Genomic DNA, 19,462 nt, shown 5'->3' on the forward strand with positions numbered 1-19,462 from the left:
CTCTTTTTGTTGTTGTGTTGATGTGTATTGATGGATGGTTTTTACCAACTTTGTCTCTGCCATGTTGTGTCCTATATTTGTTCCACTTTTATTCATCCAATCCCAGTTTCTAACAGACGGGCCTGCAAGAACTAGTTTTTTGAAGGGGGGGGGGGGGGGGGGGTCAGGGCTTTGTATTATGCTTTGTGGCTGAACCTTGTTTTATCAACAGGTGGTAGTGGTAGGTGCCTGAAAATGTGATGGCTGAAGAAGGTGTCCTGAACAAGACAGCAGGACACACAAGAGTGGTCTTGGTGGTCCTTATGAATGGTTTATTATGAAAAAAAGATACATGCATTTGATATCCAGATCAGATATCTCCATGGTGACAAAATTCATTAGAACTCCCTTCAAAATCTCGGAGATGTCTGTCCTTAATATGGTACTCCATTTTGGGGTACAAGGGGCAGGATGGACTACAAAATAAACAGATAAATCGATTTCAGAGAGGAAGCTTGGGTAAAGACATAGGCATGGATAAAAGAGGACATGTCTAATTTCCAGATTGGAAATTTGATATGGCAAGATTGCGTTTTATTGATCCATAGACTTTTTTTTTCTCTGAACATGTCAATCTGTTCTCCACTTCTGTCTCTGTAATTCACGCTGTCTTGGATGTTTGCTAAGGTCATCTGCGTACCCTAGGTTACCAACAAGATGGACAGAGTGTGAAGAGTACTAACATCATACAACCAAATTAGCACACGCTGGCAACCCTTCGAAGTGCTTTCGTCTTTTTTTTTCTCTCACCTTGGGCAAATCTCATGCAAACCGTCAAGAATATGTTCCTTTTCATTTGAATTATTCACCTCAAAGAAAACAAAGCCATTGGAACAATTGCTTTTTGACATTATCTACAATTAAGCGCATTCTACCTCGATATTATTCTAATGCCAATACACTAATTTGCATCCGTGTATTAAATTGCTAGTGTGTCAAAAAGTGATAATAACATTGAATCATTTAATTATGCCCAAATAAACAAAATATATAAAAATAGTTAAAGTAATGTGTATCAAATGTGAATTAACCTTATAGAATCATTCGATTTGCACAAATATTCCACATGCATTACAGAAATGACAAAAATCTGAATCGTTCTAAAATTAATAATGAAAAATTAATCTTGTATCTTCAAAGGACTTTTTTAAGAGTGAGATGTTTTTGCAGACGTGTCTCTCAGAATTGTTTACATGTAACACCTTTTTCTATCTGCGAAGGGCTAATGCGTATTCTGAGCAATGGTAATGACGTCAATATAACAATGGAAAAAAAAATCCATCTCCATTTGTTGGGCGGTTCGCTTTGATCCACTCATCAATCACATACGTACCCATGCCTAATATCTCTTTGCACGTCTGACAGTTTAAAGGGATGCCAGCTGTGGATTTCTACTAATCAGTCAGTGCTTATTATGCAGAAGATAATGAATGAGGCTTTCAGCTGATTGGAGCGAGACTTTATAATAGAAATAATGGCTCATCGTAGAGTAACTCGTCCCACGATCAGGATATACTGTACATGCTTAGGAAGTGAATACATCTTATTTTCTACTTGATGTATATTCTTCCTGGAAACCACTTTAATCAGTGCAAACATGAAAAGCTTGTGCGTACACCTTCAACACATACTTGTACTTGAACTTTCAGTTTATTTAAGTAATAATTTACATTATCATATTTATTATAATTAATTATTTACTTTTATAATTAATATTAATTTATGTTAATGTAGAACATGAAATACATAAATGACCATTAAAGTTAAATCTAGAGCCAGAGCTAGACTAAAATATCGAGTTACTGTACATTATTATTGTTGAGCTGGGAATTCATATTTAAATGAAGAGTTTATTAGCAAATACATAAATAATGTTTTTATTGTGATATTCTTTTATTGTGATATTGATATTACTTGGAATGCAAAATAAAACCCTCAATCTTTTTTATTGAGATCTATTTTTGCGAATGAACACTTTAGCTTCTATTCTATCAGAATTAATTAATGGGGGATAAACACCTCTTTGATCTCCTAAAGAGGTATATATCTCTGCTAAAAGGTCATGATAATAATAATTATAAATAAATGTTAACCATTTTATTTAACTCTAATACTGCACATCCCATTCCTCACTGTTATAGTTGTGTTCGAAGTTTCCCATTCCCAAGGGGACCCACCATAGTTTAAATTGTCCCGCCATGTTTTCAAAACAGAATGAAAATATTTACATTTATCATGAATCAAAATCTCAACACTGTTTTACTGCGTTGTGTAACGCCGCTGTTTAAGCAAACCGTCTTGCATTCTCAGTCAACACACGCAGGGGCGCTCAAAAAACAGTTAGTGTTGTTAACTACTCTGTCTATATTTTCATTACTTTTTCAGAAAAAGCTCATAGCGACAATCCTATCGACTTTTTGGATAAACCACTGGTTTCCAAATCAAATCATTCTACCAGAATGCTTGAGATGTCGCCATAATCAACACATAAATCAGCTGATGAGTTGAGTCAACGATTAATTCGTTTAGTTTTGATGAGGTCAGAGCTTTCTGACCCTCCCATAGACAGCGATGCACCCAGGGCCTTAAGACTTTAAAAAATTATTTGTGACCTGAGTGATGCAACCTTATTTTATGATGAACAAAAAGAACAGAAATAATGACTTAATGTCACAATTTATTCTCTTCCGTGTAAGTCTCCAACACATGTTCACTGATGCAGGAGCTTGTATGTCAGCGTCGTGGAGCTCTCATAAATGCACATTGGACTTTTTTGCATTCACATTATTGGTATTGGTTAGGTTTAGAGGTGGCGTTCAATATTTTTTTCCTTCATGATTCATGTCACAAATCAGCCAGTATAGAAATGGTTACAAATTCCTGTAAATCGAGGCTGCTAATTTGATGTGCTTTTGCATGTTTGTTTACTTTTTACATAACTTTTTAACTTAGAATTTTAGTCTATATTCTGTTCATTTAGGCACTTTGAAGTGATTTGCTCGTTCAAGGTATGCTATTTATCAGTACATGTGCTCGAACTCATGACCGTATTGCAAACAGCTTGCTACACCTGAGCTATAGAAGCAGAAGAATTTGACCTCTTCAAGAAGAACAACGCTTACATCTTTATTTCAAAGGGACCAGGATAATCAAAAGGGGTTATATGGCATCCGAGTCCGGCTCCACATCAGTTGGCGTGTACAGTGCTGATAAGAGCATCCAGCAATGATATATCCCTCGTGTACTCTTCCTCTATAAATTTATTTAACTGCTTGCTAACATTCAGATTGATTTCGTACGTCAGCGGTCATAACTTACCCCGCAAATAAAGGACAGACGATGACAAACATGATACATTTCTTACACTGACATCGTACTCATTGTACGTCTTTGTTTGTTTGGTGACGCCGGCTGTTACTCAAAGAGGACAGCAAATGTTCTGATAAAGTATTGACGGCGTCTTTGTGGACTCTTGGTACTTTTCCCTGTGTGTGTTTTTCAAGCTTGTCTCATCCCTGGGTGTCAGTCAATACTGTTTTGAACAAACATGTTTGCATTGATTGAGAAAGGAAAATGGCAATATGTTAGGAAATAGATTAAAGGTCAACGCGTAGAGGTGTTATTCAAACAGTAAATAATGTGGACCAGGCGAACAATTTAATTTAGTTTGAGAACATGGTGTAAATTATATTTGTATAATATCTCATTGACTTGTATTGTGGGAACATTAGATGAAGGGCATAGATGCTTAACATGAGTATGATGTGGGGAGATCTACTGCTTTAAAATGGCTTTTGGCAGCTAGATATGTATTTAATGGAAGCATGTGCAGTTATTCAGTAATATAAATAGTTGACGGCTGAGGGTGCTTTCGTTTTTCTCCTTATTTCCAGACTCACAAGTCTGGAACATACGCACATTGCTGAAGGACACTAAACGCGGCGGTGTTCTCCGACCGACTCGGGTATTATACACAATCTTGAACAGACCCTCGACCCGAAGTAATTCATTTGGGACCCGACCCAAACCTGTCTGACTGAATAAATCGACCTGAACCCATACGGGTCCTCGGGTCTCAGGTCCTCCCTAAAGTTTGAAGTTGAAGTTCTAGTTTGAAGCTGTATTTAAGGCAAACAGTAGTCCAACACTTTATTAATATATGTTATATGCTGTATATTAATATGAACATATCAGATTATTCAAATAAATTGTATGAAATGTTTCAATCAGACCATTTTTTTCTTCCGTTGGTTGCCCCAACCTTTGCTAAGAAGATGTTGCTGTGTAATGTGATCATTTGATGTTTCCCATTTTTCTATGAGCCAAAAGCACACACACATTTAATTTGGATTATTGGTTTAATTCATAATTCAGGATTACATAGGCAAAATCATTTTTCAACATACGTGTGATGGACCTGTCATGTTGAACTTCAAAGAGTGTTTAAAATTGTTACTTATACATTTCATCATGTAGCACATGCTTTTATCCAAAGTGACTTAAAAATTTGTTTTTTTTTGTTTTAGACCAAGCAAGACCTGAATTGAATATGCTACCAAATAAAGAAAATATAAAGTTAAACGTATTATTCTTGGACACTTGGGTAGTTTCTTGCAGAACTTTGCTTTTAGGGAACTCTTGCTCACTTGTGGCCATCACAGGAGCATTGGCATTTCTTTCATATTCATTTTAGAGATGAAAGGTTTTGACTGTAATTGACAGACCTTTTTCCTGCCTGTATAAACAGATTGCCTGAAAGAGCTGTTATAGATTTTTCTTAATTATACTATTTTTGACAACATTAGCTTTTTCAAGTACACAGAGCCTTTCAGGGGATCAACAGATGTTTTATCTATCAATATTCACTGAGGTTTGAGGGTGTTCAATATATGTTTCTTAAGTGTCTTTTAGCATTACCAGTTAAGGTGCCTGAATCCTACAAGAAATGTTAAAGCATTTGACCGGGGTTTATTCCATTGGTTTGGTTTGTACTCTAAACTTTTATTACAAATATGGTTTCATTTTATTGATTCATTTTTATTGATTTATTGAATTTTTTTTCTTTCTGATATGTGTCTGATGCTGTTGGGGTAAGCAGTCCCTCTGGCTCGGATAGACTTTTTTTTCTGGTTTCCTGTTTACACTACTAGTGTTTGGGGTCAGTATGACCCCAACAATTGATGAAGTAATGGTATAAAATATAAACTTTTTTAATAATACAAACAATATATCATTTTGTTTACTTCTCATCTACACATTAATGCTGTTTTTTTGGGAGATATTAAGTACCGTTGTACCTATTTACCTCAAAATTCCTCAACTATACCATTAGCTTGAAAGAAATCCTTAAATGATTATCCAAATTTTATAAAAAAATCTGGATATTGATCTAGGTCTTATGTGTAGAATTCTGCCATCTGCAGATTAGAGATAAACCTAAAAGGATTACAGTAATAAAATAAATAGTTTTGACCAGCGGAGGGCCATACAGAGCCATTAATTTTACTGGCCAATATATTGCTTGTATCAAAACTTTTGTGATACATTTTGTGACTTTATGTGCTGTATATAAAAACGTTAGAAGAGAGTCTTTTAGGTGTGTTTCACATTTAGTTCAATTGCCAGGTCCGAACCCTAGTTCGATTGCTCCCACTGGACTGCGTTCATATTATTATTTTTGGGTCTGAACTGCGAGTCGCTTGCGTCATCAGCCTGCACTGTTTACCCTGTCGCTTGTAACGACGGCGGGAGAAGGCGTTAAAATGTATAACATTGATCTCTTCACTTTTATACATTTATGTTTTTGAACCGTCAGTTTGGTTTCCAACGCTTCAGTACATAGCGGTACTTTCGCCTGTGAATGTACTGCAAATGCTCTTAAGAACGCTTAAGGCGAACAGAAATGAGATCGCCTATAGGCTACAGCTCTCTGCTTGGAGTGACTGACTTCCTTTCTACCAAAGAATACGTCATTAATAGCGGTTCACTTCCGCGATTTGGTACGATTGCGTTCATAGCAGCAGCGAAGCGTACTGGAGTTCACATGAACCGCACCCCAGACATTCCTTATTAAGCGGACACGGGTACAGTTTGTGGGTGCGCACCCGGGTTCGAAAGACAGCGTTCACATCACCCAAAAGAACCGAACTCTGACGTTTATCGAACCCAGGTGCCCACCAAAAGTGCTAGTGTGAAACCGGCCTTAGTTATTGATGCATTTTGAAATGTCAGCTTTTTTGCCAAAATAAAACATGATGCCAGAGCAAGTTTTTATCAATCATACGTAATTAGATTTTAATGAAGTATATTTGTATATAATATCTTACATGAGGCTTTTATTTTCTAGATATTTTTTGTAAAGCATTTCTGCACAAAGCAATTTTTTACATTTAAATGCAGGTGCTCAAACTTAATGTAAATATCTTTGCGTGTGTGAATAGTCCTTTAAAATATTATGGAAGATGGAAATTTCAGTAATGGACACTTTTTTACTAATTCTTCTTTTGTATTATACATGAATGTCAATGATTGTTTTATCCTTAGTGTCATTTAAGAACTCTAGAGAAGATCATCCAGTTATTTTGTTTCAGAATGTGTTTTTCAGAATACTTTTACTCTGTTTAAATTACAACATATAATGCACAAATCAGAGTGTGTTATGGTAATGTCAATTTTAGAATAAAAAAATACAAACATAATTTATTCTCATGTTTAAAATTATGCTTTGTGCAAGGTAGAGAACACAATTATTTTTGTGTTACCAAATATTATTAATATCTTTACTGCCAAAATGTTTCAGTGGTTCCATAAGAATCACACAAATAGCAATTGTCCCTAAATTATGATTTTTGTTACTGTCCCCTTAAAGTAAACTGGCAAACTGCCACTTGCCCATACTTCATGTTACATCACTCCATGTGTATGGCGGGTTTGCTTCTCAAGCATGAGCTGCATCTTTATACGAAGGGAATAAAGGCTTTGTTTGTTTTATGCTTTTAGCAGATCCATACGCTTATAAAACATTCGATAAAAGAAACAACTTCTCCCTCTGCTCTAATGGAAGCTACAATGTGCTCAATCAAAACAGAAGCTTTTATGTCACCACAGTTATGCTCTGATCTGCTCATAAACATTCAACTCCATATTCTTCATGGTTTCATTCTTGTGCCAGTTCAGTGGCTCTGCACATGCTGCATTTTTAAAACTATGGAGTCATTTGTGTGCTTTGATGTGAATTATTACAAATACCATACTTTACTTACAGCAATACATTCACATTGTCCTTTCATAAATATGGAAAATAATTTGAGTGTAGTTAAAAAAAGATTGCGGCATACATACAAGAATCATTTATAAAACTTAGTTTTGTTGTTTTTATTTTGTTTGTAATATATTTATTATATAATTCACTTGAACGGCAAATAGGTTTGCTGTTCCTTAGAGAAATGCATTTTACTAACAAAGCACAGTTGTTCTTAGTCATCCATTATTCAGCTACATTTTAGCTTGGTGGCAATTATCTTTTTGCTTTATAAAAGATTTTACCCTTCAATGGTGTGACTAGGATTCTGTCTGAATGCATTTATTTAGAGCCAAAATAACAGCCTTAGTTCATTTTATATTGGCAGCTCTATTGATAGATGTCTGCAATTTCACTGTGCTGCTATTGTGAAAAGTTGATCTTTAATTGTCGGTCGGATAAAAGTGCACATCTTTTGTAATTTTCTTCGGAAAGGTACAGTAGACATGTTCTTGAGTGACATGTATGATAAATTGTGTCAGACTGCACCTGTAATAAGATGACATTAATAAAGACAAGGTGCAAGAACAGGGCGTTTAAAGAAAGATAAAGACATCATGTTTCTGAAGTAGCATGTTTAAAGTGGGTCTTTTCTTTTTTTTAAAGTTGCGATCGTACGGAATATTAATCGTTCAGTATTGCATGGTGACCTTTCAATATTGCATGGTTTGTCTGATTCTCAAACGCATGTTAACTTAACAGCAGCATATATCTTTTTCAGATCCATAAAAAATCCATAAAAATTATTATTTGAATTGGTTTTGTAGTCAGATCAGTTTTCATGTGCTCAAACTGTGAATGTATACAAGATACCGGCAATGCGCTGAACAAATGGATGTAATTGTATTACTTGCAGAATTACAATGCGTTTGGGTCAGATTTGAAAACCAAATCAGATTTGCGTGCAGCACACACCTTTATTTCATTTGAGGAATTCAATTTAAATGAGGAATTTAATTTCGATACGAGTGGTGTCACAGCATTCAAATGTTTAAAATCTACAAATAAACGAACAGCATGGCATCTGTAATGTGTCGATCATATTGTGTTTTCAATAGGGTGTTGGGATGGACCCCCACATGGCTCTTGCACTGCCGTCTGATGTCAAACTGGCTAAAGAAAAGAAGAAGAACTCTATGGCCGGGCTGTCAGAGGAGGAAGATCTGTCCATCAGGATAGGTAGAACAGGAGTTCACTCAGGCAAGCCTCTCTTCACGTACCCACATTCTGCTCTCTGTAACACAAAATACTCCATTGGAGGAAATAGCGATGTGTTTGGTTTATTGATGGCTGGCTGGGATCCCTTTTGGCTTTTCTTCTTTTTTCAAATAACTTTCTGATTCTTTCAGATTTAGCCTCAAAACCTAGTGAGTTGTTATATGTATGATATGTGTCTCAAATAGCTGATTTAGTTTTTTTGCCAAATTTGTTTTGCTTTTGTATTGTTGGCCAATGTCTCTAGGGTCATTCCATGTCAGATCAACACAATTTTTTTAATATTTCCCTGGCTCGCATTTTTGATAAAAAAAATTATGAAATTCCACCGATGAATAGTTATTAAGTGTGGTAAAAATGAAAAATTTCACCTGGAATTTGGAGCCATAATTAGAGGGGGTGAAGAATGACACGAGAAACATACCAGCATCATAATTTTACTTTTACACAGTGCTCGGTATATCTGTTAGTAAATCTATTAATATTTATTGATATCGATTAATATTCTTTCAGATGATCCACAAATCCCTGGCCACAGTTTTGTAATCAGTTTAAAAATATCAATTTTATTGTAAATTAAAGTGTTTACACATGCATGCGTGTCGGGAATAGAGCATGCATTCATTGCTGCGTTTCACTGGCATAAAGTTGGTTTGACATTAATCGTTTGATATTCGTGAATTCGTGAAGTTACATCCACATTAAAATAAATGTTTCCAACTTCAATTGTTCAATTATTCAATTATTGATATGTATTAAAATAAATACACAAATATACCACTATTTAAAATGATAGCAATACGTATAGGAATATTTGCATTGGATTTGATGGTTATTTTAATAACTTTCAATAATCTATATCAATGATCACTAAAAAAAGGTGTGCATAATAGCCGACACACGTATCAAAATTATTGTGTTTAACTACAGCTGTCATACTGTAAGTGTTTTTGTTTGGCAATGGCAGCAGGTATCTGTTAAAATATCAAATTGTGGCATTTAACAACACAACGAAACTCCTTATGTATCCGAATCTGTGCTTGTTTGTATTGGCCGCCTGCAGTTTTCCTTTTGTTTTGCCTCCAGCTAATGCCGTGACATAAGCGTGATGCGCAAAAGGGGTCTATAGGGACAGTTGGATAAAGGTATGTTGTTAATTATGGCCCGAGCACCGATGATGTGTGGAATTGCTCTGTTTGTTATAATCTTTAGAGGGATACTTCACCCCAAAATTTTAATTCTATCATCATTCTGTCATACCATTGTATTTTGCCCTACTATAGTAGTCAATGGGGGCAAAATATGTCTGGTTATAAGCATTCTTACAAATATCTTTCTCGGTGTTTATCAGAACTAAGAAATGTTTACAGATTTGGAACAACTCGCAGGTGAGTCAATGATGACAGTATTTACATTTTTGGGTGAAATATCCCTTTAAAGTGAACCTGTTTGAGGGACTAAACATGCTCGACATGCTGGATTGCTATATACAGTATGAACATCATATGTGTTCAGTTTAATCTACAAGCCTTTGCCATGTTTAATTGCAATGCCTTTGTTATTTTTTTCAATGGCTGGTTCATATGGGCCCTGACAAAGTTTAGATGTTTTGCCATGAAACATTAACTTGTTGAGAGGTTTGGGACGTAAAAATTTCAGATCATCTTCCCCAATGTGGACCAAGATGCGAGGGCCTGATAAATTAGCAATTTTGCCTCATTTCATTCTGAAACCCATATCAGTGGTAAACTTTTACAACCTCTTACATGTGTGCAAACTTTCATGAGTTCTCTCGAATGTTTAGGCTCTCAAAAATGTGATTCATTTTGAAGATTATAACAGGTGCATCATCGGCGCTCGGTCCATATTTAATATATAATCTTATGAATAAACTATTTAGAGCAAGTTAATGTGCCTTAACCTGATAATTTTTTGGCAGTAACTCAAGGCCAAAAGGCCACTGAAATTCTTATGTTTAGTGCAGTTGTTTTGATTGAAGAAAAATAGACACATTTCACACATTCTTTTATCAGTTTTCTCATGAAGCCACATTTAGATCCTCATATCTCTAGGACTGAACCTTATAGGGCTTCAAAAATGCAGTTCTCAAAAGAAAGGTTGGTCACGTACAAGAATCTAAAAGGACATTAAGGTATCTGGAGTTACAGGTATGGAAAATTTAAAAAAAGAACACAAAAATGCCCTTTCTTCATTTTTTAGCTTTCCCCATTGGCATAATATGCATCAAGGATTGCTCAAATTAACAGATTTACTAACATGTATGCCGATTTCTGTGCACACCCCCTCTAATACGGCTCCAGATTTCAGATTAACCCCCACTCTACAAATAAATGTATTACTTAAAAAATATATTAATCAGTGGTATTTACTATTTTGTCTTTCATCAATACTAATGTTGGTCTTGCTTCTGTAAAAATAAACAAAATAGAGCCGGGGACCTCTGGTTGAGTTGACACGGAATTACCCTTTAGCAAATATTATGCAACATCTTTGTGTGAGTCATATCTCAGCACCACAACGTCTTTGAAAACACGGGACAGGCTTTTTTCAGAAAATTAACCTATCAAGTGGATGATTTATTATTCCACACGGTAATCATTGTAAGAGCATTTTCATTCCCATTGGACTGTCAGTTTGTTAATTTAGTGAGTGATGTGAGGTGCGCTTCAGGTGAGTCACACGATGCCTGCTGCTAATGAAGTTGCTGCCTCTGAAGATCAGACTCACTACGTCTTGTGGCAGAAACTCTTTGTCATGAACACACTTCATCAAAAACACCCTTGCTTTCTCATTTTTATATTTTGTATTCTCTTTGTAGCATGCTTAATGCTCTCACACTCTGATGGTTTAATCTCTCATCAGACATGAATCTCTCGCTTCATCTTTGTGTGTGGTCTTCTGAGTCATTATTGCTGGCTATGATGTCTCTTCACTTCAGTGCTGGTGGTGGATGTGTATGAATTGCTTTGCCATGAAGGGAGCACAGGAGGATCATGTGCTTATCACAAGTGGTGCTTAATGCAATATTTATGGAAGAATTGCAGTGTAACATTTGCACCTCCCTGAAAAGAGCACAGGCGGATGTATGTTAAACTCAGGAGGGCTTAATGTGCTATTTATGGCCGCACTGGCTGATATTTCATCTTATGTTCATTTCCAGGACAGTTGCTATGGCAACATTGTCTAAAACGGACAATGAAACTTATCTTGGCAATTAAGGTCTTAAATGAATTTAAATAAGGAAAAACACACTGAACGTGTTTCTGTTTCCGTTTTTATTTTTTTTACCATTCCACAAAGTCTATTTTCTCAGCATAGTCAAATATACTTTCATTTAGTCAAATTGAACCATTATGACTGCTACCTATGCAATCAGATCAATATTAAAAATGATGAATAATACACTATAACACAGGGAATGTTCTGTCAGATTCAAAAGTAGATTAGAACCTGGACCAGTAACTGCCAGGGTCCATGCTGGAGGCAAGGTACCTTAATATTTTAAAGCACCTACAGTGAGGGAAATCATTATTTGATCCCCTGCTGCTTTTTGTAAGTTTGCCTGCTTACAAAGAAATGAAGGGTCTATAATTGTTATGGTGTGTATATCGTAACTGATAGAAACCGAATATCAACCAAAAAGTCTGAGAAAAAAATTATATGAAGGTTATAAATTGATTTGCATTGTGGTCAGTGAAATAAGTATTTGATTCTACAGATCTCTACAGATTGGCCATGTGCCTATATGGACCACAGATAAGTCCTGTCACTTTAAGAAAGTTCTCCTAAATCAGCTTGTTATGTATATAAAAGATGCCTGCCAACACAATCTGTAACTTCCATTTCAACTTCTCCGCCACCATAGGTTAGACCGAATAGTCAAGTCAAGTCAAGTCAGCTTTATTTATATAGCGCTTTTTACAATTTTCATTGTTACAAAGCAGCTGTACAAGAAAAAATGACTATAAGTAAAACATAAAAGGTTATGTAATTCAAAACACAGGTCAAATATCAGACACACAATAAATTCCTATATGCAGTGTTAATTAAATAAGACTACCAAATTCTAGCAGCCCCCCCGGCCAGGCAAAACAGTGCAAAACAGTATGCAAACGGTGGCGAGGAACCCAAAACTCCATTGGAGGAGAAAAAAAACCTCGGAGGGAAACCAGGCCTAACCAGGGGATTCCAGTTCCCCTCTGGCAAAAACTGCAGCCTCTGCACAAGCTCAACAGTGCTTGCACAACAAGGCAAAAATAAAAAAAATTAGATTTAAAATTATCATTAATAATCTAATAGTGGCTGAAGTTTTGTAGGGACGTCACTTCCTTCGTCGAGCATTTGTCAGGTCTAGGAATGGATTGCGCCCTGCCCGCTCCGCTCTTGTAACCTTGGAACAATGAGACAAGACTGGCTGAGAGTAGAGTACTGTTCTGCACTCTTTGATGCAACAAATGCATCAGTTGTTATTGGAAGTGTCCCTGGTTCCGGTTGATCTAACTAGTGCAGCCTAGATCTTTGAAATATATATATTATGATAATGTAGTGTATGCAAGATTAAAAATATGCGTCTTTAGTCTAGATTTAAACTGACAGAGTGTGTCTGCCTCCCGGACAGTGCAGGGAAGACTGTTCCAAAGTTTAGGCGCTAGATAAGAAAAGGATCTGCCGCCTGCACTTGATTTAGAAATTCTAGGTATTACCAACTGACCTGCACGTGATGGACTATAATACGTAAGAAGTTCTCTCAAGTAGTGAGGAGCTAAACCATGCAAGGCTTTATAGGTAATAAGCAAGATTTTAAAATTTATGCGATGCTTTATAGGTAACCAGTGCAAGGTTGACAGAACCGGGCTAATATGCTCATACTTTTTTGTACGTGTAAGAACTCGAGCTGCCGCATTTTGGACCAGTTGGAGTTTTTGTAATAGGCCTGCAGGGCAACCACCTAATAGTGCATTACAGTAATCTAGTCTTGATGTCATAAAGGCATGTATAAGCTTCTCCGCATCGGATGATGACAGCATATGACGTAATTTAGATATATTTTTAAGATGGAAAAACGCAATCTTACAGGTGTTGGCGACCTGGTTCTCAAATGACAGAGTACTATCGTATATAAAGCCAAGATTCTTAGCTGAATATGAGGATTTTATGGAACATCCATCAATAGTTAAGCAGTATTCTTGGTTGTTACGTAGGGCGGTTTTCGGTCCGATAAGTAACACTTCAGTTTTGTCCGAGTTCAGTAATAAAAAATTGCTACTCATCCACTTTTTTATATCGACTATGCATTCCAAACGAATAGGTTTTAAAGAATATCAGGTACAAGATTGTAGACCTGAACAAACCTTGAATAGGCTACAGACAGAAGCTTGGTGAGAAGCAGACAACTGTTGGTGCGATTATTTGAAAATAGAAGAAATACAGAATAACTATGGAGCTCCCTGCTAGATTTCCCCAATGGGGTAAAAAAGATCATGAGAAAGGTTAAAGATCAGCCCAGAACTACATGGAAGAAGCTTGTTAATGATTTCAAGACAGTTGGGACCACGGTTGACAAGCAAACCATTGGTAAAATGCAATGCCACAATAGATTGAATTCCTGAAGCACCTGCAAAGTCCTCCTGCCAAACAAGGCCTGCCTGGCTTGCCTGAAGTTTGACAATGAACATCAAAATGATTCAGAAAATTATATGGAGAAAGTGCTGCGAGACCAATATTGACTTCTGTTTTTGGAGGGAGAGGATAGCTAACTGTGACCACAAGGATTCCATCCCTACAGAGAAGCACAGTGATGGAAACATTATGCTTTAGGGCGTTTTCTCTGCTATGGGTACAGGATGACTTCACCACATTAAGAGGATGAGGGACGGGCCCATGTTCTGTAAAATCTACATCTCTTAACTAGATCATTGAATATGGTTCGTGGATGTGCCTTTAACAAAGACCCAACATATTGCCATGACAACCAATGAGAGTGGCTTAAGGAGAGGCACATTACATGTCCTAGCCAGTCTCTAGACCCTAGTCCTATAGAAAATCTGTGAAGGAGGCTAAAACACCAATTTGCGGCGCGACAGCCAAGAAACCTAAAAGATTTACAGAGGCGGGGACTAAAATGTATCCTAACACGTGCAAACCTGGTGACCAACTTTCAGAAATGTGCTTGCCAACAAGGGTTTCTCCACCAAGTACAAAGTTATGTTTTGCTCGGGGATCAAATACTTTTTTCACTGACTGAAATGCAAATCAACGTATAACCTTTATATAACATTTGCTCCACCTGATTTTGTTTTGACACTCTGTCTCTATCAGTTAAAATAAACCTACTGTACCGTAATAATGGTAGACCCTTCATTTCTTTGTAAGCAGGCAAACTTTTAGAATCAGTAGGGGATCAAATAATAATTTCCCTCACTGTATCCGTATTTTTTCATTCTACCTTATCTTTTTCCCATCATGAAAATCAAATCAGACCAACATTCAACAACAATCACCTCTAAGGCAGATATGTAAAACATTAATGTCAAATCTACAGCTCACTATAATGTCCGCAGAGACCCTGATCATAAAAATCTGATCTGATTAATTATTTGAAATGAACATGCAAAATAAATAATTCTACTAATTATAAGTATTGTTATATATAACATTTAAAGTTAATTGTTTCATGGTAGATATTTTTCATGTTATTCACAAAAAAAACACGATACAACCGTTACATAATGAAAAATAACTGGTTGAGGATTTTTTGGTTTATAATTTTTTTATAAAAATCATGCAAATAGGAATTAAAATAAAAGATACACTACATCAAAACAATAACAAACACATGAATTGAAAGTCATCTGCACTTTGTTGCACTATTTATTTTTTTGTGATCCGGGTCAGAACCCATTGTCCTTATATACCCCTCTTTATCTATCCATAGATAGGATCATCAAAAATAATAAAGTATTCTAGAACAGAAACTAATCCCAAGTTTTAGCAAGCTGCAAACAATGTTTAATGATTCCAACATGAATTCAAGTTAAATGACAGAGCATTTTCAGTTTATTTAGTTGTTTGCTCATCAGTAACATTCTGTCAGATTTTTGACAGTATCTTTAAATCAGTGATACATGGCACTTTTCATGAATATAGTATTTATAAAATTAGTTAATGTAGAATCAAAAGTATGTCACTTAAAGGGATAGTTCACCCAAAAAACCTCAGGGTGAGTAAATGATGAATTTTCCACTAGAAAAAGAAACATGAAACATTTGGCCAACCTCAGAAGTCGAATAGTAACCATGTTGACAACAATTTTATATATCAAAATTTGATCTTTTAGAAGTATAATTTATCTCATTGAAGTAATCATTTTTTTCATAAATATATATTTTTTATTTAATTTAATGGTAAGTCGTGCTCAACATTGAATGCAACCTGTAAGCTCATCATTTCCTGAAAATGTGACATGAAGACGTGTCAATTGTCAATCGTAATGTTTTCAATGACTTATGTGTTTAGTTTGAGGTTGAAAATAAAACATTTCTTAATATTAAATGAAAAAACTTTTAAGGACCAGTTATAGGTCCTATTCTGTGCCCTATTCAAGGAAATTGCCCCTTACAAATACTGATAAACAGACCAATGTGAAAGTTGTAATGGCTTTGAGGGTTTATAGTCATGTCTCCGCATCTGCAGTGGTTTGAGTTCAGAGAACACAACTGCTTAAAGCATTTAAAGGAAAATCTCAGTTGTCTGGTTTCCCGGCTTGAAATAAGGGCTGATACAGACATCCTGAGGGGAGCTGATTATGAGTCTACAACTCCCTGTAGTTCAGAACTAAACCCAGATTACATATCATCGCTGTTTGAAATGTGTAGACCACATCACTGTCTCCGGAAAAACTAATAAAAGTTGGACCTTGGGGAAGGGGTGTGCGTGGAGGGGGGAGAGATGTGTTTGATCAGAGTGGTAATATGTTGTTGCTTTATAATCTGTTGGTTAAGACTTCCTTTAAATTCAGCCCCAGCTTTGCAAATATTCTTTGTTTGCACATGTGTTAAACAATGGGTTAGAAGGAAATGATGCTACTGACAAAGCTATCTTCTGCTTTCTCCTTGTGTCGATATCTAATGACCGTGTTTGTCATTTTTTTCTCTTGATAATTGATCTGTAAAACAAAATAAATCAGGTAACACTTTCTATAATGCTTATATTTTTACTGCATTGATAAAGGAATTCATAATGCCATTGAAAGAACATGTTTATATATTTTTTTATGAATAACAATAACCACAGTTAAAATTTATATTTATTTTTAAATTATTTAATTATAATGCAATGCATTAAGAATGTCTTTACTTTAAAATACAGATAGACAATGTTACCTTAAAAATTATCTTTGATTTGCTTTTTGGGTGCTTTTCTTTTCAGCCATCACTATAAACATCATCTTTTTTCATCTTGTTTTAGAAATAGAATCGAAAGAGAGAGGTGTGGGGTATATAAGTGAAGATGTCTGCCATTTTTACATGAAAACTACAAAGACAAGATATGAAAAGTATAATTTCTTGATATTTATTCTGATGCTCTAATGATGGTTTTTCTAAAGTGTATTGTAAGATTGTATTTCTCAGTCCTGGCTTTAGGGCAAGAGGCGTCTTGTTGTGATTCTGAAGGGCTTTATTTTGCCGTAATGACACAATAACTGTACATTGTTTGGCTTATTACGCATCACATACAATAAATAAATTAATGGAAATGAAATATTGATAATGACAGGAACAAGAGACCACAGGGTAATATAAGATACACAAAGTGTGGGAAATTGGCTGTCGGGACAATGATCGAGTACACAGCACAGGTAATGGTATAAAACAAATTGACCTTAGAAATCCACATCTGACCAATTAGCATGAAGAATTGCAGAGAGCCATTCAATAAATTATCATTGCGCAATCTGTTTGGCAAACTTTGATTTACTTAGAACACTCAAAATCCACCGTCTTTCACTGGGCCAAGACAATACATCTCATAGAAAACAGAGGTCTTTTATATGAACATATTGTAGGAATACACACAGGGATGTGCACAGGGTGGTTGCTCAGGTTGCCCGGGCAACTGCCCATATGCCCTTCTCGACTCACGTTGCCCTTCCGAGGTGGAAAATAAATAAATAAATCATGTACAATGGATTGAGAATTTCACATAGGTCTAGATAAAAAAACGCTACATGTGACCTGCACCTGAGCCAGCATGAGCGGCCCTAGAAGGAGATTGTCGCGGTTGTCGGGTGATACGACTCAACGCCATACGTCTGGATTTCGGCTGGACAGTCCGGATTTTAAGCCCCCTGTAATGCGTCCGGGGAAGCCCCAAACCGGACACTCCTTCTTTTTGGAGTTGTGCTGAATCGGCCTAAACAAAACCCGCTTTAGAACATTTATTGGGATGCAGCAGCATAGCGTCTGACGCCGTAAGATCTCTGGTCAAACAAATGATTGGCTGAAAGAGGTGTCAAATAAATATCTGATATTAACAAGCCTCCACGACGTGGAAGTGGAGTCCACGTGCTGGCTTCGTCACATCATAACAGTAATTTGCTGAAACGTCAGACTTCATTTAATCCGGAATGGACAATAGAGCACAACTTTATATAAAAAAGCAGTAGAGACACTTTTCATGGATGTCGCTTTGAAGTGGACGTTTGTAGTCAAGGGACATGCGGCATGCCAGCACAGAAAAACAAAAGTAACCGACGAGCTGCAGGTACATCTTCCCTTAGGCTTAGGTCAAATATTCATTGCCAGACAATTTTTGAAAAAACAGAGTAGACTGTTTCAGAATCACTGTATCATGAGACCATCGATATGATACACAAAATTGTATTGTAGTTGTGAGTACACCAGAGTCCTATGCAATTATTCTTGCCTCACTAAATGCTGAGTGTCCTCCTTTTTGGTGTTATGGAAATGGCCACCCTAACGTTGTCAGATTAGTTGAGTTTGTGATTTATATCAAACGAACGATCATCATCATCAAGTTTTATGAAATTATTTAAAATCTTCATAAATCCAGGCTGAGTTTGCCACGTTTAGCCTAAATAATAAGAAAGATAGAGGTTTCCAGACAAGCAGCCTAGGCTACTATTTTTTTGGTAGGTAGGCATTAGGCAAACTAAGCTGCTGATAGTTAGTTTCTCACATTTCGTTTTAGCAAGAAGAATGAATGATGGAAGTAATGCATCACATTAATTATTTTATTCTAAATGGTTAAATGCCTAAATCCTATCACTATTTTGGGTATTGTTTGAAGCCAAGATGCCTGCTGAAAAGAGGCAGATTCAGGAGAGGGAGAGATAATTCAGGGAGTCATGTTTTTCTATGTTATTATTAGAACTAGTTAAGGTGATCGAGTGCTGTATTTCAGTGTTTTACTTCTTTATATATATATATATATATATATATATATATATTATTTTTTTTAATAAAGACCCTGTTATTCTCAGTCCTTCATATAGCCTGTGAGTTTTTTTGGGGGGGGGTGCCCTTTTTTCAAGTCAGAGCAACTGCCCCTCAAAATTCCTGTGCACGTCCCTGAATACACATGTATACACATATAGATTTATTTGTCTAAAAGTGATTGTTCATTAATAAATTAATCTCCACTTCACTAATTTCTTCATATCTTAAATTAGCTTAATTCTATAAGTGCGTCCCAAATCGCACTTTTTTAAGGCGACTATTATAAAAGTCGTGTCAGCGATGTCATTAATAAATAAAATAAGAGCTAGGGAATGTTTTGCAACAAGATTTCATCTGGAGACATGCGGGACACCCGCTAAATAGCCTCTAAATATATACAGTAGTAACCAAATACAAATAAAATCTCTCC

The 19,462-nt window shown here is 36.0% G+C and overlaps 1 protein-coding gene across 6 annotated transcripts in view; it reads left to right on the forward strand.

Annotated features, from left to right (window-relative positions):
* Nucleotides 1–19,462, forward strand: part of slc39a11 (solute carrier family 39, member 11) — a 122,169-nt gene that overhangs the window by 38,502 nt on the left and 64,205 nt on the right. For 4 of the 6 annotated variants that reach the window (XM_079475941.1, XM_079475944.1, XM_079475942.1 and 1 more), the window contains exon 5: nucleotides 8,398–8,539. In XM_079475941.1, coding sequence (XP_079332067.1) covers nucleotides 8,398–8,539 — 142 coding nt within the window. The remainder of the gene's footprint in view (nucleotides 1–8,397; nucleotides 8,540–19,462) is intronic. The other 2 variants (XM_079475945.1, XM_079475946.1) reach the window with 1 other exon arrangement.

The sequence above is a fragment of the Barbatula barbatula genome (assembly GCF_947034865.1).
Source record: "Barbatula barbatula genome assembly, chromosome: 16".
Taxonomy (NCBI): Eukaryota; Metazoa; Chordata; class Actinopteri; order Cypriniformes; family Nemacheilidae; genus Barbatula; species Barbatula barbatula.